At 38.2% G+C, this 25,463-nt stretch overlaps 1 protein-coding gene across 1 annotated transcript in view; it reads left to right on the top strand.

The window, feature by feature from the left end:
• The window catches only part of ADCYAP1R1 (adenylate cyclase activating polypeptide 1 (pituitary) receptor type I), a 101,905-nt gene extending 76,948 nt beyond the window's left edge, over positions 1–24,957 (top strand). Inside the window, exons 13-15 of the mRNA XM_010077686.1 lie at positions 19,239–19,368; positions 19,581–19,622; positions 24,769–24,957. Of these exons, the coding sequence (XP_010075988.1) occupies positions 19,239–19,368; positions 19,581–19,622; positions 24,769–24,957 (361 nt within the window). The remainder of the gene's footprint in view (positions 1–19,238; positions 19,369–19,580; positions 19,623–24,768) is intronic.
• The last annotated feature ends 506 nt before the right edge of the window (positions 24,958–25,463 follow it).

Genomic DNA, 25,463 nt, shown 5'->3' on the forward strand with positions numbered 1-25,463 from the left:
AAAGGCCTTGAATAAAAGCATAAATACAAGACTAAAAAAAAGGAAAAAAAACCCAAACACAGATCCTAAACAACTTTATAGGTCAATTATCTGGAAATGAGCATACTGACCAGGAATAAATATTATTATACTCATGGGGCAGTCTGCTATGCTTCATATGTTCTGGATACATGGTCCAAAGTTCACTGAAAGCAGTGAGATTTGGTGAAAAGATTTCATTAACTTTGGACTTAATTCCAATTTAGGAAGATATCCCAAAGCTGCTTATATTCACATTTTTTGTAATCTTGAATGTATTAAAGACAAGCGACTCCCCCACACAGGTAGAATTGCTTAAAAATGCACAACTCCTGAAATTTTCCTTTAGAAGTTTTAAAACTTTGTGGTTTAACAGTTTTTTAAAGCCAGCATCCTTTTTGTTAGTTCCCATCTCCTTAGAGGACAGAGATGGGCCATTTGAGGTGGTTGGCATTCCCATTTTGAGTGTTTGTAGTCATTCTCCATATAAAAATTATATAATAATTTAGAATAACTAAAATATGTGGCAACACATTTGGTGTTTTCTTGGCTTTTCAGCCTAAACACCACGCACATTTACTCTGCAATTTTTTCTGAGCTCTAGTGATTTCTAGCACTCATAAACATAGGTAAGACCATTTGATTTAGTACTGGATTCCTGGTGAGAAAAGGCAAGTCATGCAAACCTTAAATAAAAATAAAAGATATCAGGGTAAAGTAGGGGATCCTTATTTTGTAGTATTTTTTTAAAAAAATGATCCAGTGATGAATTTTTCCCTAAGTAACCACACTTGTAACACAACGATGTCATCCATCTAAATACCAATTTTCAGGGAAAAATATTTCCTCCAGCTTTTTTTTTCCTCCCCTTCTTTCCTATTGTTTTGTTCACATTTATATGAAATGATGCTATTTCATGCATCACTTTTTCATGTCTGTAGTCAGATACCCACTTATCAAAAGTACTGCCCTTGAAGCTTGCTCTAAACCATATTTCCACAGACAAAAATAATGCTTTAAATTCGTTCTGCAGGTGGATATATCTCCGAATTAAAACTCGGGAGAAAGTGTAGTGACGAGGTTAACTCTATGCATGGTTTGCCTAGGGCTTGCATGAAGCCTTCCCGTGTAAGTGCTGCTGGGAAACTGTCTCCTGAATCTTAGATTGGAATTAACACCCAAGATGTGCAGAGTTCCTTCTGATTACAATCTGCTAAGTGCATGTTTGGTGTCTGCTGCACATCTCTCACATACGAAGCAAAGCATGCCGTAGACTCCAGTGATCTAATTGGACTATAAAACATCCGTGTCGTTTTTTATCAATATGGTGACTGATTTTATTGACTTTTTTTCCTATGTGTATAGTAAGCCACCCAAACCAAAAGAAAACATCATATTTTTCTGTTTCATTCGCTGCCATTATTTCTTCATATTTTTTTGCAACTTTCTAAATGGGTGTGTATAAATTGATCTTGCATTTCTGTATGTGTTATGAAGTGGAGTGTTGTTTATCCAAACAGATTCGACACAAGAAAATTCACGTGGAAGTGATAAAATGAAATGAATAAGTCTAAGCAGCTATACACCAGGCATACTCAATATCTGTGCACACATATCCTGTAAAAAGAGCTGTTATAATGAAAAGATAGATCATAGTATGGTTACATCACTATATTGAAATCTCTGTGGCATTTACACTGTGCTCCACGTTAAGCATTTTCCATGTCCTGTTTTGCCATTTCAAGCTATTAAACCTCATCCCATCACACCAAATTCTCCATCCAGATCTTTATTCCACAACATATTCAAGCAGTTTGCCTTTAGTACATGAGACGGCTCAGTTGTGGTCGGGGAAGGATGTTCAGCCTGTTTCTGAAGGTAATTTCACACGATATCTGCGGCAGTGATTGAGATTTACTCTGGCATCAGTCTTCCACTCTTTGGAATAACCCTTTAGCCAGGACTTCCATCATCAAAAAAGAAAATAAAAGACCCCCACAAAAACTTGGTTATTGACTTTGAGTAGGATTTATTTTCTTCTTACAGGTATGGTATATGTTTATATTCAGGCCCTTTTGATGATTATTTTTGTCAGGAAAACCTAACTCCAGTTCCACTTTATAGACACTATGGTCATGGTTCTGCAAATCACTTAAGCCTGTATTTGACTTTAAAAGTCTTGAGGAGATGTTAAAATTCAAGGATTAATTATATATTGTTATCACTGTGCGTTCATTATTAAAAATTCCCACTCCTGAAGTTAGCTGCAAGCTATGACAGGAACACAACAGAAGAGTGCACTACTGGGGAACTGATGCTTAATTAATACAGTTTAGCCACTAGAGATTGTAAGATTTGCTTTTAAAAAAAAGCCCAAACAATAATTTGTATAATTTGCAGCACAATAATGAGTGTTTTATCCCCATAAAAAAGTCAGATTTTTTTTTCTCTAAATAACCTTTCTGATGATCATCATACGTAACAGCCTTTGCCTTCAGGCTGACAAAAACTTGGGAACGTGTCTCTAATTCCTAACGATTTTCTGCAGCAGTCAAATGCTTTAGTGACTGTAAACTTCCATTTTATCAGCTTGAACATTCAGTCATTCATTACCAGTCTCATGCCTGATCGATCTCTTCACACATTTAATTCCCCCCTCAAAGCTGCCTGCATGCTGATGATCCCATTTCAGACTGAGTGGCTCAAAACATGTCAGATTCCGAGAGAACAATAATTTCATCCTTCTTTTACTGATGTTTTAGATAGGAACTCTTCTTTATGGTTGAAATGCCTGGGGGCTAGATTCATCAAAAATATCTAAACAGCTGAGATAGGAATTAAAAAGGAAATAGAAGAAAATAGATAGAAAAGTCTTTTTAATATTAATTTTAATTTAATTATTTTGGGGTTTTTTGGGTTTTTTTGAGAACCTTAAGCAGCTGTCATACTTCGTCCCAGTAGTCATCCTAATCATTATTTACTTTTTAGTGTTAGGAGTGAACTGCCAAAGGCATAAAAAAGACATTTTCTTGAACCATGTGCCACTTTCACTGGATCTTGTGACAGTCCTGAATAATTCCACCAAATTAAGCATCAAACCAAAGCAAGCCCAGTAATACAAATGTAACGAGGGAGAAGTTCTGAGATCCTCAGGTGCTGGGGAAGCATAAAGTGATATTGGTTGTATTCCTAGTGTAATTAAGACATCTACATAGTTCAGCTGGGTGGTCTGGTGAATTAATTGCATGAACAATTGTAATGTGCCATGGTCATGGACAAGTTGTTGTAGAGAGAGTACATTCACCCCCTCCAAAAGCGCCATATTCCTATAGAAATGCCTACACAAAGCTTAAATCCAAGTTATTATTTTGATTAGCACTGTTACATTGCTGAAGGGGTCGTTATAGACAGAAGATCATCTACCAGTATCACTACCATAAACCACTACAGTATTTAAGTAGCTATGCATGATGTAGCTGCATGCTGGATTAAAAAAACCCCACACATTTCCATCAAGTCTTTGCTTATTCATTCATTTTCAAGTATCAAACCCACTTAACTGAAAAAAAAATCTATTTCTTTTTTTTTTTTTTTTAAATTTCCAGTTTATCATTACTAGTCTGATTTGGGAGGGGGAAGCTTGTTTCTGCTTTTTGCTTTGACAGATTCTTCACAAATTTTGTATCACATGTCGAAAAGTCAATGAAAAGAAACTAAACCCCACATATATCTAGCTAATTCAGGTCTACGTCATTCCTCCAATCAGCATCTTGCTGGAAAGAAAGGAGAAACATGGCATATATCATAGGTAGGTATGATTTTCCATACGGTGCAACCTAGAGGGTTAGGGCAGGAGAAGCAATGTCGTAACACAAATGTTTTGGTAAACAACACTCCTCTACAGTTCGCCTACAAAGTCTCTGGACACTCAATGATTCATTCTGCTACCGCTTTGTCTTGCTGCAAGTGCTCAGACTGCCAGCATTGGTAATTACTGACAGGGTCTTCATAGCAAATGTCTCATTTTTTACAAGAAAAAGGCAGATGTTTGATGAACAGGATATTCTTTAGTATGGCACTTTAATTCCTTAACCCCAGGTACTGTCAGTTGAGTGCTGGAATGCCCACTAACCCAGCAAGGAAAGGAACTCGTGCCCCTGGGCTAATCTTTTTCAACCACCAGAAAATACAACGGAAAACGTAAATTATGATCGTTTGGTGTCAGTGCATGATCAGTGAAGACCTAGTTCTCGTTTCTAAGAAATGCTAGGAGAGAAGATGTTTGCTACCTTGATTGACACTAATTCCTGATGGATTTATTCAATGTTCTGGAGAAAATATTCTCATTCACAACCACTATTCTTTTCATTTGCATTTCCCAAGACAAATTATTATTTTGGGTGTTGGTCAGAGGCTTTTTTTGTTTCTGTTCTGGATTTTCTTCTTTTTTTGGGGGGTGGGGGAAAGAGATATTAATTTTTGCCAGATCTTTTCAGGTAGGGATTTGAAAAAAAATGGAGTGCACTCATTAGGAATGTAAGATCGTATAGGCTGTGTACCATAATTAGCAAGAATATAATCACACAGGGATTTATTTATTTTCAGATAAAGTACTTGAACACCCTATTCTGCTTTGATGATCTGTTTGTAGATTTCTTGTGGTCTCAACTATTGTAAAACCAAACAGCAAAGAATATTTAATGTGTTTATACTGTTCTTATAGGCTCTTATTCCTGTTGAACAGCTGAGGGTATGATGCACAAAAGGGGTCTACTCAAAATGACCCCCAGTGCCTTTGGCAAATAGAGGAACATAAACGTCTATCTTAGGTTGTCAGATTTGGCTTTCTAACCTAAACACTGTCTTTTCATCTGGTATTTATCTCTTACGTTCTTACAGTGATGACGGGATAAGACTTAAAACTATGTCCACCTTGAAAGTGTTTTTTTTTAATTTCATGGGCTACTTGCCAGAGGGATATTCCAGAAGAGAAAATAACTATTTTTAAAGGAAATTACATTGATTTCCCATGATATTCAAGCACTTTGCTGGACCTTTGATAGGATCTGAGTTTGAAATTATTGATTACAAAGTTTATTTCTTGTAGTTACAAAAGATCATCTGTGGTGAATGCAATGTTAAAAAGTTGTCTGGTTCTGTTATTTCAAAATCTTTAGAAGGTGATTAGAGTCTAAGTCCATTGTGCCTTGGCCAGCACAGGTGATGTCTGTATGAGGGAGGCTGACTCCTGATATTTTCTATTTTGAAGTAGTGGTGAAAAATAGGATGATTTTGTCCTTAAACACTATTTGTGCATGTTGCTGTAAGGCATTTTTGTGTGCAGTGGTTTCAATGGATATATGGACAGAGGAGAGGATACAACATTGATTTACGTGGTTGATGAACCAGCTGACTTTTTGAAATCTGCCTAAATTTCATGCTTAACAATTCTCTAATGGTGACTTAAAATTTCCACTTGACTCCATGCTCTGTGGCAGCCTTAGAGAACCAAGTTCGTTGTCCACAGATTATGTCCTAAATGAGCAAAGCACAGACTTTTCCCCCCATCGGTTCCAAAAGCAATCCATGAACTGGAAAAGAGCATGTTTGCATTAAAAGAGAAGCCACTAACAGGTGGTCCTTCTTTCGAAAGATCGAGGAGGTGTGCAGGTTAGTGAGGGAGACAACAATGCCATGTTATATTCAACACTGGGGTTCTCTTTATGGGAAATGTTCCTTCAAATTTTCTAAGAAGTAATGCGAAGCTTGAAGCACTCTCAGCAGTTCTATCAGTGTTGGATTAGGCTTAACAACCCTGTTTCCAAGGAGGTTCAGGCAAAAAAAAAAAAAAAAAAAGTAAAATAACATCTTATGAATTCCTGTTGTAATGTTACTAATATATATCTGGATATTTCAGACCTAAATGTCTTTCAAAGCCAGTACCTAAAAACATCATGGCTTGATTGCCATAACTGGTATACAACAGCACTCAGAATTTCTGAAAGCTCAAGCCAATGTATTTATATAGAAACGTTTGCCTGTGCTTGCATACCAGTGTAAATATAGGTCTTTGCCCACACACGTGCTATCTGAAATGCTATATATGTATTTTAAGTTGTTCCAGCATTGTTTTTTTTAAAGACCACAAATGCTTGAGCAATGTGCACAATATAAAGCTTCTTACTTTATCATCAAGCTGACCACACTGAACTAAATTCTCTGCAGTATTCTAACTTTTGCCACACACTCCAGTTTACTGAATAAAAAAAAAAAAGAAGGTAGCTTTTCTAAAGAAAATGGGATACAGGCCTCAAATGTGTTTCTAAAGCCACTGCACTTCATCAAAGTGAACAACCTGATTCTGATCTGTATTGATAAACTTCAGTTGTCATGGAGATCAGGAGGATAGAGAACGTCCAGTGCCTAAGGCCCTGCATCTTTACAAATTACCCATGGATTTGGGTGCAGTGGTGTATCCTTTATCAGAGTAGCTTACGTACTGGGAAAGATAATGGTTTTGGAGATTCAGATAATTTTTCAGAAACCTCAAATTGAGAGCTAACTTGTCAGCCTCCAAATCAGACCATAATAGCTGTTTTCCCTTTCTCTCCCACATCGCTCGTAGCTAAGTTAATTGTTTTGAATGCATTGCTGGGCTGAAAGGGATAAATTTGGAATTTTATTTGTCCCTAGATCAGGTTGCACCTTTGTTTCTTTGAATCAGTTGCTTAATGTGAAGATAAATGTGGAGTTGAAGCAACTGGTCATGCAGCAATTGTTGCGAGACTGCAGACAATGGGGAATAATTCTGACATCTCTGATCTTGAACGTACTTTCAATTTAATCCAAGCTTGATGCACACCAGCATCCGTGGTCTTCCATTTACTTTTTTGCTACCATTTGCATTTTTTGCCTCTACCATATGAGAACCAAAGGAGTTTAATTTCCCCTCAGTGTCTCTGCTCCCCCTTGCCATTGATTTCTTGTGTCTCACTTCAGCAGCTAGCACGCTTCACATCCAGTGGTTTTAGTTTTATGTCTGAAGAATTATCAGAATGTACTCCAAGTACAGAGTCCTTAGAGCCTGAGGTATGGAAGGGACAGGAAAGATGGTGCTGTCATGGTGCAGAAGGTTTTTTGATCTGGAAGGCTGAACTTCTCATGAGGCACTTGTAGCTAACACTGTGCACAAAAGGAACTGTGGGGAGCAAACTGGGTCATTGCTTAGTTGCCCAGGAACAAATTCTTCCCGCCTTGGAGAGTACAAGTACACAGGCAAGGGCCACCAGGTTACAATGACTTAATATTGAAACAAGTCTCGATGAAGGTGGTTTGAACAAACGTCTACTACCTCAAGATTGGACCGTCTGAAGTTGTGCATATGGTTCACATCATCATAGTCAGTACCCCATTTGCTGTGCAGCTGTATCGTTACTGAGACATTTCCAGTATAATACAAAGGCAGTATTTTCTTTTTTTTTCATGAAGGAGGGCTATAGAGATGAGTTGTAACTTGGATCATTGTCTGCAGGAATATAGTACAGCACATAAGGCAGGTGAGGCAAAACAATGTAATTAAAGCTTCAGAGCTGAAAATAATATAAAGTCAGTGTAGCTATACCAATGCTGAGCTCTGCCAACTGACAGGATTAAGACCTGTCTATAGTGCTTGAAAATCCACTTATTGTGGCAGACTGTGACGATAAACTCTCTATGGGGTTTATTCATTTGTTTGTTTTAAGGACAATGAGCTAATCACATTCTCAGATATCTCATGTCTGTATTTGGACATGCATATTCTTCATTTCAAACAGTAAACCTATATTCCAAACCATTTAGGAATCCCATTTGGTGTGGTACATTTTTCTCACTAAACATTCTGTTGTCTTCTACTCTATGGTTGTGTTACTGCACCTCCATCAGAATTATTCCATAATGCATGACATTAGTCTGTGCTCTGGAGCCAGTGAGAATAATCGAGCTTGTTAAAATAGGATCTCCAGAGTTAATTCAGAGGAAGCATCAGGACATGTTGCCTTGAAGCTACCATGCATTTAAGACTGGTTTGATGGAAGTATTCTGATCTCTGCTACCAACTTTCTCCTCTATAGCAAAGCTAAATATTAAGCTTTATCTCTTAATTATTTTATTTCTGATAGCTTTCTCCATCCTCGTATGTCCACCCTGTAGAAGTCAGCAAAGCCAAGAAAGAACAGTGTAGAGATGATTTTTGGCTGTCTTTGAGCCTTGTTTCATCTTAAAGCCTCAGTTCTGCTCAAAGGTCAGAATTATTGGACAAAAAGATCCAGTTTAAATTAATATTTATTAAACATTCATTTTCAGACACAGCTATAGTCTGCAAGAAATAATCCAGCTTCAGCTTCTGGAGAGATGATAGTGATTTCCTTATAGACATAGAGTTTCTGGGTCAAATTATAGTTGTAATTACCACGCTAGCTTTCAGTTACAACAGATTAAATCTCACTTTGGTGGGATTAAAAGTACACTCATGTAAAATGTATAGAGGACATTGAATATTCTCTATAATATGGAATCTTTGAAATCCGTAGAAGACCCTTGTGAGGTTTCCTGCATATGTCCAAGTTTTTATCTTGAAGTTCATTGACTTTGCAAGTACATGAACACAAAAAATGTAAATCTTCACTGTGTTCCTCCAAATCACTGAAAAGAAAAGCAATCCACTGAGTTATGTAAGACACACCTATTCAGACCAGCAAAGAGAAATAAAGCTCACCCCTCACATGTTAAGCCAATGCAAGAGCACTGAAAGGTAGACACCAAAAAGTCAGATGAAAGAAAACTACTGCCACCAGTTAAAGTCAACTTGTTTTAATGTGTTTTGGATGAGGACTATAAAGGAGACCTCACATTTTCTATTTTTTCCCAACTTGTTTCCAGATTATTCCCAGGTGTCAGAAGATGTTCCTGGAATACCTCAGGCCCCTTAGAGAGGTCAGGGAAATGTTTCTTTGGGTTGGTGGTGTTAGCAGCAAAAAGTGGAGTTATAGGTAACAAGACAAAGACTTTGGCAAAAGGTGACTAAAATTAAAATTTTGGACTTGTTTTCAATTGAAGAGTAGAGAAACTGTTGCATTTTTTTTCTCTTAATGAAGAGCAAAACAATTGTACTTTTAGCAAGACAGCATGGGATCCACCTGACTTAAGAAGATAATCATGCTGAGCTCCTTCCACAGTCAGTAGACATCTACCCAGTCCAGAGAATAAAAGCGTTGGTACAACTTATTTCATTCTAAACAAGATGTTTAAAATAGTTCACTTTGTGGTTTGTTTCTCACCACTGACTGTAAAGCTAGCATGGAGTGACAAGGTAAAAGACGTACAGATATTTTGTTAACTTCGTAAATTAGATGAAATGGAACTAAATAACAACTTTGCTGAAAAGCACCCACGTTTATTCCGCGTCTGGATGAAAGGGGTGAATGACTTTACTTGCACACAATGGATCAGGGCAGAACAAGTTCAGTTCTCCAAACTGTTTACATCTGATATGTACATCTGGGGACTTTGGAAACATAGTTGGTGTTTTGGACAGGAAACAACTCTAGCTTCAAGAAATCCTTAGTTAACGATTAGCAAGGAAAAGAAGTCCCTCAACCTATAACAATATCAGCTGTAGATATGTAGGCATGTAGCATAAACAAGAGATAGTATGGATCAGTTTAAAATTGTTTTCTCTCTCTCCCATACAATCTTTCTACTTTCACTTTGGTTACATTTTTACTGTATTTTCAGTACTTTATTTCATTGATTTATTTCAACATTTCTTTTCCTACTACTACATGGTTGCCAATCCAATTTGTAGTGAGGTTACATAGAATTACTTGAGCAGGGTGCACAAAGATTCTTAATGAGGCACAGCTTTAGTTTGTATGGATCAAATTCTACCTTTATGGTGTTTTACCAAAGGATTCCTCTTCAGGATATTCAGAAATAACCCACAAAGTCTGTCATTCCCTGTGTGCTATTAGTGGCCTAAACCTAGAATCCGGATCTTTTTTATTATGGGCTACATGGCCCTAGTAATAGAGCATAACTTCTTCCCCTGCATCAGCGTGCTCAGTTGGCTTCTCTTAAACACCTTTAAGAAACCTATAAAGTCTTTAGAATATTGAATTTCAACCACCTTTGCCTCAAATTTGTGTACCCTCTCATTTGCATTAATTTGCCAGACATCAAGGCATTCAGTCTGACAAGCCAGTCAGCCACATCGTACATCACTCATTGAATCCTGGGAATGTTTAACTTTTTCTTTCCCCTTCCACCCTAGCACCCTCCCTCTTCCTCCCAGATGCAGCTGCAGTCCATGCCCAGGACACATGCGGTGAGGCTCAGCTCGTTTACCTTTAGCTGTCTCAAGTCTCGTATTTAATCTCAGCAGTCCAGTCCTCGTCTATGGTCAAACTGAGAGACCAGCCCACCTCCCGTATGTCTTAGACACCTCTGTTATGCAGGTCAGCTCAGCCTCTGGGAGTGCCTGTTTCTTTCCATGATTGAGTGAGTTAAAGGTGATAGTCCAATTTAAATTCATCTTAGATGCATATATTTAGATGTGACCGATTCCATTCTGTGTGTCCCTCAGACGTTTGAAGATCCTGCCCTGACTCACGTAGTGTTTTGATACCATCATCTCATTTATATAAATTTTCCCTTATTTGTCTGGTTTTTCCTCCTTCTCATTTCTTTCTGGTTCCTGCTTCCTTTGTCTCTTCTCTCTTTTTCCCTTTCCTTACAATGTTTCTACTTTGACAATAAATAAATGAATGAATGAATTAATTAATAAGTTTTTTAAAAAAAAACAGTGGGGGAGAAGACAGAATATTTCTATCAGTTCTGTAGTCTAAAGATTTTGGCTCACTTTACAACATCTAACATCAAAGAGATAATTCTACCTACATTAGATAGGACAGCAGAAAATAATGCTAACAGCACTGGAATATTAATATTTTCCTAAGAAGTGATAGCAAAGTTTTGCATCACAAGCCCATGTGTAAACATCTTTTCATTGGGTGGGGAGCAGCAGTTAACTCTTAGGTATTATTTTCAAAATCAAATCTGTCTTTGTTGATTATTTTAGCAAATATCAAGCACTGCCCTGTTAGTTATACTCACTAGAAAAACCTACAGTGAAAATCAATCCCTGCCAAACCAAACAGGGCATAAGCAGTAAAAGAAACACGGGTGGGGATTTTTTTTCCCTAGATTACCACGGCAACATTAAACATTTCATGGAAGAACACAGCCCCCTACAACTCCCCATGACTAAGATTTTTCACGGTGATTTTTGATTTTTAGATGTTTTGTTTTCAGGTTATCTACCTTCAAACGCCTTCATAAGCATTGCTTTTCAGTGCATCCTGGGCAGCCCTCTTGTGGTAAAAATTGGTCTGATAGAATGTGTTTAGTTCAGGTGACCCATCACAGACACTCAGAATCCATAGTCACTTCTGAAACTCTCAACCATAATAAAAAGGAACTATGTCTAAAGAATTTCCTCCTTGTTTCTGATCAGGCTTAGCTGACAATCAATGCACAACTCAGCCCTGTGTAGAGCAGAGGCGGTGCAAAGTTTTATCACAAAAGTGATACAGTAAAAGGAACAGTCATTCTCATATTTACCTACTTAGCATCATCCAAGAAATGAGATTCATTTTGCAAGTTGAATCATGTTTACTATTTCTATTCACTGGATGTGTGTATGCCACAATTCTGTGTTCTTTTCAGCCCTTATGCTTTAATCTTTAAAAGCAACATAGCTGTCAGGTTTTGATTACCCAAAAGAAAACATAAAAAACAAAACAAAACGCTAGTACATGGGATTAGCGTAAAGGAGTTAACAGCAGGGAGAAATTTAAAGTGTTTTCTATTTATTTTATTTTACTATTCAGTTTATAAACTGCATCTTCCATCTATAGCTAAGTGAACACAAAGCAAATCGATTTTTGAACACTGTGGATATTAGCAGAGCAACAGAAACAGGGTTTGATTTGTTTGAATAAAGTTAGATGTTTGCCTTGTAGGCAATTGCTTTTTAAAAAATCATCACATTATCCCTTATAGTAAACAGACACTTAGTCCAGGTAGTCAGTGGTGTTCAGTGTGCAGTTCATCCCATCCTAAAGGGAATATTTAAAGTAGGTCAGATATTTTGCTCTGACCAATATGTATTTCTCTCTTGGCTACTTATTCTCTCTGTTGATTCTCAAGGGACCAATAATGTCCAGTTTACTTTAACTTCTGTAATGTAAATATCTAACCTTCCCTGAGATGAATCCCACCAAAACGACCATGTGTTGAAAACAAACCAAAAAACCTCCCCTTGAATGTTGACAAGAAATTCCTATTTTAAATTCTCATTTAAATACCATGACAGATACAAAATCTCTATCCCTCAGATCCTTCAAAATGCATTCCCTGTTTCAGATCACCCTTCTTGACAGCTGATTTGAATTAACCTCTCTTCACCTAGTTGTAAATGTAAATGTGTAAATACACATCCCATTCTCCATAGCAACTCTTTATAGAGTACATGTAGAGATCGTGGTCCTGATCCGTAGTATGTGTGCATGCTACTTTTATGATCACACCTATCATAGCGTGTGACAAAAATTAAGTGGCATCTCTGAATTAGCAGTCAGACATGCAGTTTCCATACTGAACTCCCCTCCCCACGCATCAAGCAAGCAGGGCAAAAAAGTGCGTTGGTGACCTTACTCATACTCTTCACTAAGAAGAAGGGCTCCACGCTACCTTGGGTACTTACGAAAATGAGGAACATCTGATCCAACTTCATCTTTGATTAATCTCCATCCTACAACTTTATGTCACTGGTTAATTGTTCTCCACAAGCGTGCAGTCAACTTCCACTCAATATATTGTTCCGTTACCCTCTGTACAACACCAGACTGCAAAGGTCACGGCGTATTTTGGAGGCATAACGCTGCCCGCCTTCCTCCAGGTTGTTCAACCTTTGGTTTGTCTGTGAATCGACACATCACAATTGCCAGCGACAGCCAGTGCATTTTACTTTTTTGTTGTTGTTGTTGTTTCTTTTTGCTTCGGTCAAGCAGCTGGTTTGTGCTGTAATTTCATTCTGTCGTGTCCGCTTTCCATCTTTGTGGCGTGTTTCATGAAATGTGTTGAAAGTGACCTACCTTGGCCTGTTCACAATATGCTGAAAAAAATGCTAATCTTGTCATATTCAGCAGCTGCGTTCAGAAATGCTACTGTAAGCCTAAGAGGGCTAACCAGCACTCTTGCAAGATGTCAGAACTATCAACCATTACCCTGTAAGTGTACGCAATCCTGTGACATTACTGTGTTTGTATGACGCATGTTGCAAGTAAATGAATGGATATTAGCAGAGGGGTAGTAACCAGAGAGCAAGCATTCATTTAGTTCTTGTTGCATGGAGAATTTTTTTGTTGTTCTGTGCTTTTTGCTGATGCACCATGACCAAGGACTTTAAGGTTATTTAAAAAAAAATTGTAATTATCACTGATGCTATTTATGGTTTTGGATAGTGTCTGTATAGAAACTATTAATAGTTACTCTTTATTATATATCAAAGAGGTGAACTCTGGTCATACTGAGAGCTGGTCACCTGAAAGTTTGTTAGAACGACAGGGGCTAGGGCAGGATTGAGTGAATCAGACTCTCAGCTGGTGTAAAACAATTTATGTCCATCGATCAGAGTGAAGTTGTGTTAGTATACGGCCAGGGCTGAGGAAAGGCTAATGCTAAGGTTAACTTAATATCAGAATTTGTGTCTAATCAGAAGTCTTTGTCAAAGATTCGCCTATGGAGAGTGAGGCATCTAGAAAAGTCAATAAATGCTATTTAGTCTAGAGATGTGAATTAGTCACTTTCTAGTCACCTCACTCTCTGTTACTGGTACAAGAAGCCCACAGGATCCGTTTAGATGAGGCATACCTTTCAGAAATCTATTGTACAACGTGTTTCCTGATGAACTTTCCCCTGAATTTCACAGCAGTCTTATGAGTACAAATTAACGCTCTCTGAGATGTCCTGCCACATGCATCCAACAGTCCAGCATTTTGCCGAAGAATCCTTAGTAGTTCTCTTTGACACTATTAAGGAAAAAAGGTTGTTTCATTACTTATAGCTGCTTATTTTGGTTTGGGGTTTCTTTTTTAGCTAGAAAAAAAAACATTTAAAACATGAAAATAAATTTTCTCTATGATTTTATATCACCTCAAGGTATTTAAGAAATAGAGTAGTGAAAATGTCCAAAAGATTCAGTCAACAGACTGACATTATGCCAAAGCAGATAGAAGAAACAGAGAACAGAAGAACAGTTAGTAGGTCCATATTCTACACTGAGAGAAGCTTGAAGTCTAAGAACAGTTAGATAAAACTAGGACCTGCATTTAGGAGGAGATAGTTTGAAATATGAAGTTCACTACTTAATCTACAACCTGGTGCAGCATAGATTTCATGTTGGGCCTTTCCAGAGAAACAAATTTCACATTACTTAAGTGCAATGTTTCAGAAAGATAGCAGGCTGACAAGTCCCTAGGATGAAATCCTCTGTCTGGTCAATGGTAAGAGGAGCTCAGCCTAAGCCTGGAAAAACACTGTACACTTCCAATAAACATAATTAGTCCCTATTTTTGTGTTAAAATACAAAATTCTCAGTAATCTTCCCCAGCTTTTTACGTCCTTAATCTGAAGGTGTGATTTATACATGGGAAAACTGAAAAGCTATAATCAATTACGGGGTTTAGATGTTACCTCAGGTCTTTGAAAGTGATTCTACAGATATAATCAAGCTTTTAGAAAATACATGTATCTGTCAGAGAGGTTGCTGAGGTTCCTGAAAATCACATGTTAACTATGTTCAGCATCCTTTTGATAAAATAGATGTTTTGGTTTATTAGACATGAGCTGTATTAAGGATTTCATCACTGATGACGTACTGTATCTTCATGGTTTGCTCTTTATCCCTCTATTTGAAATATTGTCATGATTATTTTTTGTACATATTCATCACTGAGTCACAGTTGAAGAGATAGAATTCCTCCAATCTAGACTTTACAAGCCTACAGAGCAGCAATGTATATCAGATACTCAGTCCAGATTCCCTTTGTAGTCAATGGAGAGACTTAGGATGTGGCAAGGTCTTCCTTAGGAACAGATGACTCGTCCTTTTGTGTAGGTGCCTGTTACTCTTCACTGACAATAAAGGGAATGTAGGTGTGGGATTACTTTAACTAAAAATAGCTGTCATCTTTGCAGTAATCTAATAATTTTAAGCAAGTCGACATATGCATCAATAGATGTACATACCCATGGGGTTTTTAACAGGAGTCACCTTCTTCTTAAAGAGACATCTTTAGCAGGCAAGAACTGTGCCTTAAAAGTGCATTTTTCTCTGCATTGACTTTAGAGACATTATGTTAATAATTTTGACACAGATATCTACAGAATGTATGTCCAAACCTTGGTGAGATGAATGCTGTTCTACATGACTGCCACAGACCTTGATGTCTTCACTGCAGAAGTCTATATTTGATCAATTAATTTCACTTAAGACTCAACATTTAAACTGAACAATTCTCCTACTTTGAAGAGGCAGGTCTCAATAGCAAAACGACAACTACATAGTCTTTCTTCAAAGGCAATGGTTTGAAGATCTTTCGCTTCTTTCAACAGCCTGTGATATTTTGTCTCAAAAAAGTTGGGTAGTAAGAACCTCGAAGACCAAAGCAGCACAATCTGCCAGAGTTATTCTGTGTTTTTTCCTTGCATTAATGGCACACAGTGTGCTCTGTCAAATCTTATGTAAGTTACAATGGCTTTTTGAGCTACACGACTTTGCAATTAGTCCAACAGATGCAGTTACAGTCCCACCAAAAGTGGCACAAGACACATCTTCAGTGCAGTGGAAAAAAGACAGAAAAAAAGAATGAGAAGCAAAAATTTCCTTATACAATTGTTTCTGGAGCTTCAGGTCCCCTGTTGTAGAGGACCCATGTTTTCTGACAGCCTCCTTCATTCATTCCAAATGGCATCATCATGTATCCAGCTCAGCAGTTTTTACAATTGTATCTGAAGGTTATGAATCTGGAGATATATCTTTGTTACACCCCATTCATACAAGCTAGAAGAACCTCTATAGACCATTTAGAACCCATTGGTCCTTGTTCTGTTGCAAGTTGCTCAATTTTTTTTTTCCATCTGACATACAGATGCTGTGTTTGTTTAGATTGCAGTATTAATTTGTTTTATAGAAAGCTGTTTTAAAATGCAGACTAGGACCACACTGGAACATTCAGTAGAAATCCCTGGAAATTCTACTCAGCAGTGCAATGTCATGTGTGTTTTCATTTCCAATTCATGCCCAGTTATGTCCTTTGTAATATCTACAGGCACTTCAGTAGTCTTCTCAATAAGTGTGGATGTGCAATGGAAAAATAAAGACGTGGTTCCTTCAGATACTGGTCACAGTTAGACAACCTTTCTACTTTCTTTTACTGTAAAGATGTATTTCCATACTTCAGCAAATGAGTGAGGAAAAACAGAGGATGCCATTACCTGTGACTTTTCGTACTAACGCTGTATGGAAAGGCCACATTCACAGCCATGCTATTGGAGAAAATCTTGTGTTTAAACAGTTTTTAAGGAAAATAACAGCTGAAAAATCGAATGTCGGGCTCAACAAAAATGGAAATCCAACTTGCTTCTTCATAAAGCAACCTTAAGACATTCCTCCACCTGTTGGAATATAAACAAGGTGTATACCTTGGAGCAAAAGGCCTTTTGGAGAACATATCTCTTCTAAACAGCCAGTTTAAGCCCAGCTGAGTGATTATTGTCAGAAATTTGAGTTTTTTCAGGAAAAGGGGATGAATATATTTGGCAGTTACATTCCTGAGAATTTGTCTATATTCTTTAACATCTTCTTTCTCCCTAATGCTCTTGGAAAAATGCAATTCATCATCATCCATACAGTCTTTAGTAATCTCTCAAGTTTTTCTTATAATTAAAATATTCTTTTCCTCTTTATAGATCTTAATCATCTATAAAGTTCAGAATGTGTTAGTTCTTACCTTTCATGTATTGTCTTCCTGCCTTTTACGACAATATTGGAGACAGGATCTCAAATAAGTTGATGATGACATGATATTTCCAGATCTTACAAACTAATTGTTTGATTAATCAGATATAATTAATGCCAGAAAATTGACAATAGAAAAAGTCTTCCTCTACATTTTAATTCCAATTAATCTCCTATGACTGCAGTGACATACACCATGCTAATAGACAATTCTAGTCTGACATTTAAATCAAAATAACATTTATTCGTTTGTTGTTATAGTCATTTATTCTGAATACAAAGGGTAACAGATTTTGAGAAATTATACTTCTTTGTCCAGTTACAACCTTCATTTGATTTTTTTAATTCCATGTCTAGTTTAAGACACTTATGTTCTTTACATCCTTTTTTTGTTTATGGAGATAGTGCTATTCTACAATCTTTTCCACAATGTTTCTGTTCCTTTTCATCAATCTGATTACAGGTCCATAGAGAAAAATGACTAGAAGGGACCTTGAAAGGTTTTTTATTCCATTACACCGGGTCATTCCTGTATAGTTTACTTTTTCTAGAGATCATCAAAGTTGGAGACTCTGTATACTCTTCATCAGCCTGTTCCGAGGTTGCTCCTCTCCTGTTTAAAAACTTTTAGTCAGTGTCTAAATTGACAATTTACAAGAAGTGCGTCCTCTGGTTTGTGGAGTGTCTCACTAAGGCTTGAGATTTGGGGAGCATCAGGCTAAGGAATCATGTGTGTTTAGTACAATCTCAAGGCAAGGGTTGTGATGTGTTTATAGAATGATAGAGTCACAGAATGGTTTGGGTGGGAAGGGACCTTAAAGATCATCAAGTTCCACCCCCTGCCATGGGCAGGGACACCTCCCACTAGCCCAGGTTGTGGAAGGTCACCATTAGTGTACAAAGTACGACTGAGGGACACCAGCGATGGACTGACGTCCCATTTCCAGTTTAGTGTTGGATATAACAGCATATGTTCACAGAGTTCTTAGAGATGTATTAATTAGGTCGTCACTTTCAGTAAGACAAACACATCATTTTGGGGATGTTGTTGAGCGTGTGTTAGCAAATTCAGACATGTCTGCAACATGTCATATAGGTATAAGCAGAATGAACATTTGAAAAGTATGCAGCTCTTCCAAATATCTTTATGGCTTTTTAGCTTCTTTTGTCCTCCATCTACCTCCTAACTAACTTGAAGGAAACCAATTATATTTTTTCCCCTTTGAAAATATCCTGGAGTTTAATTTAGGCCACTTTGTTTATCATAAAACACTTTCCTTATTTTCAGATCAACATTTGCTTTCTCTTGGGTCTTTTTTGTTGCTCACTCAGCAAATGGCACTGACCAAAACTGATGCATAATTCATGGCTGGACCCCTGCTTTTTGGGGAATTTCATCCATACTCAGTTAAGTGCTTAGAGGTGGACACATTTGTTTACAGCCCTTTTCTTTATACTTACTGAGTTTGCTTTCTCTCTAAAACCTCTTTATTCTGATACACTGGAAATTAGTTACACCATGGAATTACATTTAGATTTCCAACAGTATAAATGAGACCAAAATCAAGACCTTGAGGAACAGTCATGACCATAAGAACATATAGGGGTTTTTTAGCTCTATTTGTATTGCTGTTTTGGAATTTTTTGTTATGCAGAAATAAATCCACACACCCTCACACACACACACACACAAAAATATTTCAAACACTCCACTGGGATTAAGCAATGGGGTGAGAGGTTTATTATTGTGTTGTGGTAGCAGTCTGAATCCCTTAGCAAGATTATCCTCCTCATGTTTGGCACTGTAGAAAAAAAAAATCCCTGCTCATTATAATGCAAATTAAAATAACAGTACAGAGTATTAAACATTACTAATGTGCTATTATTGTAGCAGTGTGAAGAAGTGGGAGCAAACTACAGTGTGTGTGAAATCACTGTTTGCGAACAAATGGGAATGTTGTATATTTGTTTGTATAATTATACAGTGTGTGTATTTCCCAAAAGGGAGGCAACGAAATATTTTCTGTGTTTTCTTCTTTAATTAAAGCACGCGTTGTTTATTACAAGGCTGCATTAAAGTTCTTTCACTCTATTATAACAGGAGACTGGCTCGCTCTACACTACTGCTTATCCCCTTGTTTGGAATTCACTACACGGTGTTTGCTTTTTCTCCTGAAAATGTCAGTAAGCGGGAGAGACTAGTGTTTGAATTGGGACTGGGATCTTTCCAGGTGATTATACAGTGAATTCTGCTTTTGTTAAAAAGAAATCTCTATTCATTATAACTGCTTTACACACACAGTTCTCAGGCTGTGTGTTTATTTATTTATATGTTTTGTATACTAGGATTTTGGTTTTGTTTGTTTGTTTGAACTCCAGCTATTTTCTAGAATTTGCTGAAGGATTTGAATTACATTATTTTTTTTCTCTCCCATTTACCTAGGGTTTTGTTGTTGCTGTTCTCTATTGTTTCTTGAATGGGGAGGTAAGACTTTTAATATTTAAAATCTCTCCATCCCCATCTCATTTCCTTGTGGGAGCAACTGCTATGCTAATCCTTCACTGTAACTCATCATCTACCATATTCCCTAATACCTTGGGCTGGATCTCACATTATCTCAGTAAAAAAAAAAAGAGGATATGTGATGTCTTTATTAAACCCAAACATTGACCTTGCCGGAGATGATGGCTCAGATCAATGCTCCCTAACAGAGGTAGGGACTGTACTGGGCTCTTTGGTTATGTCATCCCAGGTGCAGAACTTTGCCCTTGTCTTTGTTAAATTTCATACAGTTCTTGCTAGCCCACTCTTCCAGCCTGCTCAGTTCTCTCTATAAGGTGACTCTCCTTCCTGACATGTCCACCTCACAACCCAGATCAGTGTCATCAGCCAACTTGGGGACGGTGCTTTCAAACCCATCATCCAGATCATTTACGAAGATGTCAAACAGTGTGTGGTCTGGTGTCAATCCCTGGAGGACCCCACTAGTGACAGGCTGATGGCCTGAGTAAAAGACAATTTTCACTACCCTCTGAGTATGACCTGTTAGCCAATTTCCTGCACATCTGGCAGACCACCCACCCAATCTATATTTTGCCTAGGAGAAGGATGCAGGAAACAGTGTCAAACACTTTGCTAAAGTCCAGGTAAAGAACATCCACTGCTCTCCCCATGCCAACAGAAAACATATTGTTGTAGAAGATGCTCAGGTTAGTCTGGTATGTTTTGCCTTTGCGAAGTCCTTGGTGGATTTTCCCAATCACCTCCTTCATTTGCTTTGTGATAGTTTCTAGGAGGTCTTGTCCCATTATTTTCCCAGACTGAAGTAAGACTAATAGGCCTGCAGTTTCCTGGGTCTTCTTTAGAATAGAATAGAATAGAATATAATAGAATAGAATAGAATAGAATAGAATAGAAAAGAAAATAGAATAGAATAGAATAGAATAGAATAGAACGGAACGGAACATAATGGAGACTCTTTTGGGCCCTTCTTGTAGATTGGTATGAAATTTGCTCTCTTCCAGTCATCAGAGATATCCCCTGATCTCCACAGCTTTTCAGATATTATAGACAGTGGCCTTGAAACAATGTCAATCACTCCTGTTAACACCTTGGGGTGGATACCATTCAGGCCCATAAATTTATGTGGGTTAAACCCCTGCAAGAGGCCATAGACCAGCCCTTCCTCCACCAGTGTTGGGCTGGCACATGCTGTCGTAGCTACTTGATCGTTTGACCTGGGGTCCAGCTGCACTGGTAAAGACAAAGAAGGTATTGAGAACCTTTGCCTTGTCAGCATTATTATTGACTAGCTTTCCTGTATTGTTTAGCAATTGGCTTATGTCTCCCCTGTTCTTCTGCTTACTACTCACCTGTCTGAAGAACACTTTGTTGTTGTTCTTGACTTCTTTGGGCCATTTGAGCCTTAGCCTTCCTGACTGCATTTCTGCACACCCTAGCAAGGTTCTTGTAGTCCTTGAGGAGTACTTGGCTGCCTTTCCATAGCTGGTATGCTTCTTTTTTTTTTTTTGGCTTTTAAGCAAAAGCTCATTGTTAAGACAGCTGGTCTCCTGTTCTGCCTTCTTCCTTTCCCTTTGTAGGGGATAGACAAATCCCCTACACATTTTGTGCTTCTAGGAGGTTATTCCTGAGCCTTGTTCCCAACACTCACAAGCTTCTTTGCCCTCCATGGATGCTTCCCACAGAATCCCTTGCAGTTGGACCCTGAGCATATTGAAATTGACTCTTCTAAAATCCAGGGTCTCTGTCCTTTGACTGCTCTTCAGTGTGCTCAGCAGTACCTTAAACTCCACAATGTTATGATGGCTGCATCCAAGGCTACTATTGGTAGTTAGTTATGTTGTCAAGTAAGTCTTCTTGGTTTGTGAGCAATAAATCTAGCAATCATAGAATCAAAGTATAGTTTAGATTAGAAAAGACCTTTAAGATCATTGAGTCCAATGATAAATCTAACACTGCCAAGTCCACCACTAAACCATGTCCCTAAGCACCACATCTATACGTCTTTTAAATACCTCCAGGGATGGTGACTCCACCACTTCCCTGGACAGCCTCTTCCAGTGCTTGATAACTCCTTCGGTGAAGAAATTTTTCCTAATATCCAACCTAAACCTTCCCTGACACAACTGAAAGCCTTTCCTCTTGTCCTATCCCTTGCTACTTGGAAGGAGAGACTGACACCCACCTCGTTACAACTTCCTTTCAGATGAACAGCAATGTGCTGTCCCTAGTCAGCCTGTCCAGCATCTGTAGCAGGAGGCAATCTTCAACACACTCCAGGAACCTGATGGAGGACTTGTGAACCACTGTGTTGTTTTCCCAACAAATGTCTGGGTAATTTAAGTCACCCATGAGTACCATGTTCTGTTGTCATGAGACTTCTGTAAGAACCTGAAGTAAGGTTTTGTCAGCCTCATCATCCTGACTGGGAGGTCGGTAACAGATACCCAACAAAAGATCCCCCTTGGTGACAATCCCACTAATCTTGATCCAAGACATTCGATAGAACTTTCGTGGTCTTCATAACTCACCTCCATACACTCAAATTTCTGTTTTATACAAAGTGTAACTCTACCTCCTCTTCTTCCCTTCCTATCTTCCCAAAAGTCTCTGTAGCCATGCATCGTAGTCTTCCAGTCAAGTAAGTTTTCCCACCAAGTTTCTGTGTTTTCTCATAACTCTCTCACTGGACATGGAGCTCCAGTTTCTCCTGTTTGCTGCCCAGACTACACTCATTGGTATACACAAACTTGAGGTGACTAGACTCTGGGTTCTTCCCTTTGGCAAGGGTTGGGGGAGCATTCCTCGCTGCTCTGGTAGGTGAAATCATCCAACCTGCCATTTATGAATACGTGGATGTCACAGCTTTAGACATTTATCCCCCATGTTCATTAGTTTAAAACACAATTTGCTAAGTCAGACAATTTGCTAGTGAAGACTCTCCTGATTCGTCTAGGGAGGTGTATCCCATCTCACCCCAATAGGTTATATTCATTGAAAAATGTCCTGTGATTGTAGAAAGCAAAACCCTGGCAATGACACCAGCCGTGAATCCAGGTATTATATATATATATAAAAATATGTATATAGTGTGTATATATATATAAAAATATTTTTTCCTGATTCACCCATTCTGATCTGCAAATTTAAATTCCCCTGCCTTTATTTATCAGACTGAATACCTGAAACAATCATTTTCTGAATTAATGGAAAAAGGCTCCCTCCTCAAGGCTGCCTTAAGAGCAACATCTACAGTTCATCCATTCTCTCCTCTACTGATACACATCTATTGTGTAGTCCAACAGAAGTCTTCCCTAAAATCACCTCTTTTTTTCTTTTCAAGGAGGCTAAGACCATTTGTTTCTGCCAGTTTTAGTGAAGCAGGTTTTTTATTCTTGTTCATGTATAGTGTGTGATAGCTCATCTCTAGTACAAAAGGTCTGCTACTCCTTGATTCAAGTTTTTCCTCCTCAGATAACCATGATAATCTCCAGCTTCATCAAACAAACTTACATGTCATCTTTGCTCATGAGCTTCATCATGGTGGCTCTTAAATGACCCACAGGTCTGTTAAAGTATTATTCATAGCTCAGTCCCACGTAACTCAGAAGGTGAGTTCTGGATCACGCCTTGCTGGAACTAGTGGCTGCATTCACACTTCACCAGTTGGTATTACTGGGTATCCACCTCTCCCACCTGCAATTGTTGTTTCATATATTGTCTTCCATGAGTGCTAAAAAAATAGCCAGAAGGTCTTGTCTAAAACTAATCTGGAGATAAACACCTTCCAAGGTAACAGGCACAGTGTGTCATGTTTTCCTGTAACTGCTTGGAGAGTGTGGTGGTGGTGGTTCTTAACCAAACTAAACCAATTGGATTAATTAAAGCCATTTTACCTCTCAGCACGTTAGAGAATGTCTTGTGCCTCAGCTAAATTACTCAGGGTAAGAAAGGGTTCACCTTTGGCATATTACACTGTTACAGATGCAAACACTATTTTCTTTTTACAGAGGCAATCCACCTCCATACTCTAGCTAATCTATACCTATCTATACTTTAGTCAAAATAGAAATTTAGAGATACTAGAAGGAGAATGTAAGTTTTCCAGATGGATTTTTCCTCCCTATCATTAATGTTCATGCAGTTGAAGCACTTGTTTAACACTTTAGCATATGCTGATCCCTTTGACAATTGTATTAGTCTAGGGAAATCTAGCAATGATTGTTAAAGACAAGACACGGCAGGTCATTAGAGACTGGAAAAGTATATTGGGAAAAGATATCTACATATTTCCTTGTTCTTATGCTATTTCGTTCAGAAATATGCTACAGGCTACTATCAGGAATGAGTAACACATGTAGCAAATGTTGGTCTGAGCTCGTATGGTCTTTCTTGTTTTAAATCATTATTGTCTTATGTATAGACGCACACATGTGGATACACCTAGCAAGACTGACAGGTAATCAGTGATGAATGAAGAGTAGAAAATCTATGGAATTACTCGCTTATTTTCTAATTGGACTTCTGACCATGGATTGTTTTACTATTGATGATTTATTGTGGGTGCCCATGAAAAAAGCTCAAGATGTCATAGATGTATAGGAATCCAAGAGCTGTTAGCTGCTTAGAGGTGATCTGAAAATAGAAGGCAAAGTTTTCAGCAGACGCGCATCTATTAATGGCAGGTGGGAGACAAGCTGCCTTTATGGACAGGCTATTTCTTTACTTTCTAGTATCTTTTAGTTGATGGTTTCTTTGGCTCCTTGTTATGTTTTTGGTGCTGGCCATTGATGAAAACAGGATGTTTTTCCCAAGAAGCTAGCTAAAGAACTATATCTGAGTTAGTGTTGGACAGGTTTGCTATGCACCTCCAGGCTGATCCTAAATTATCCGAAGTCAGAGACACAGAACCCAGGTTGTTGCTCCCACTACATGCTTGGACCTCTTTCAGACATGGAGAAGTCACTTCATATTTTACTGGAGAGTTTAATAGTAGTCTTAATTTTTTTCTGTCAAATTGTGGGGTTTTTTTCTGAACTTGAAAATTTGTCAGCATGTCCTCGAGCGGCTAAGTACATAAAAAATGACCTTTTGAAGTTTCTCCCTAAAGGTGCAATCAGAAATAAAGAGAAAATGGAGGAGCTGGAAAGTCAACCGGTATTTTGCTGTGGATTTCAAACATCGTCATCCTTCTCTAGCGAGCAGCGGAGTGAACGGGGGGACACAACTCTCCATTCTGAGCAAGAGCAGCTCTCAGATTCGGATGTCCAGCATAAATGCGGAGAACCTAGCGACATGAGCAGCTAAGAAAAACAAATCAATCAACAAGCAAACCAAAAACCATCCCTTTAAAAAGAAAAAATAAAATCATAGTTCTGGTGGTGGTGTAGGTCTCCCTTTCCTTTTTCCTTTCTCCTTTCTCCTTTCTCCTCCTTTCTCCTTTCCTTTCCTTTCCTTTCCTTTCCTTTCCTTTCCTTTCCTTTCCTTTCCTTTCCTTTCCTTTCCTCCTTTCCCTTCCCTTCCCTTCCCTTCCCTTCCCTTCCCTTCCCTTCCCTTCCCTTCCCTTCCCTTCCCTTCCCTTCTCCCTTCCCTTTTCCCTTCCCCTTTCCCTTCCCTTTTTCCTTTTTCCTTTCCCCCTTGATATTTGTAGAGGTGACAAAGAAAAGGAAATGTGTACATATATCTTTTTAACAATCAGTGTAAATACCCAACTGTACTCAAGGCCATGAATGGAAAAATGTTTAAAAGACAAACAAGGGGCCGAGCCCACCCACCCACCCAATGATTTACATTCCAGAGCATCTG

Source organism: Pterocles gutturalis, unplaced genomic scaffold, assembly GCF_000699245.1.
Source record: "Pterocles gutturalis isolate BGI_N339 unplaced genomic scaffold, ASM69924v1 scaffold2118, whole genome shotgun sequence".
In the NCBI taxonomy this organism is placed as follows: domain Eukaryota; kingdom Metazoa; phylum Chordata; class Aves; order Pterocliformes; family Pteroclidae; genus Pterocles; species Pterocles gutturalis.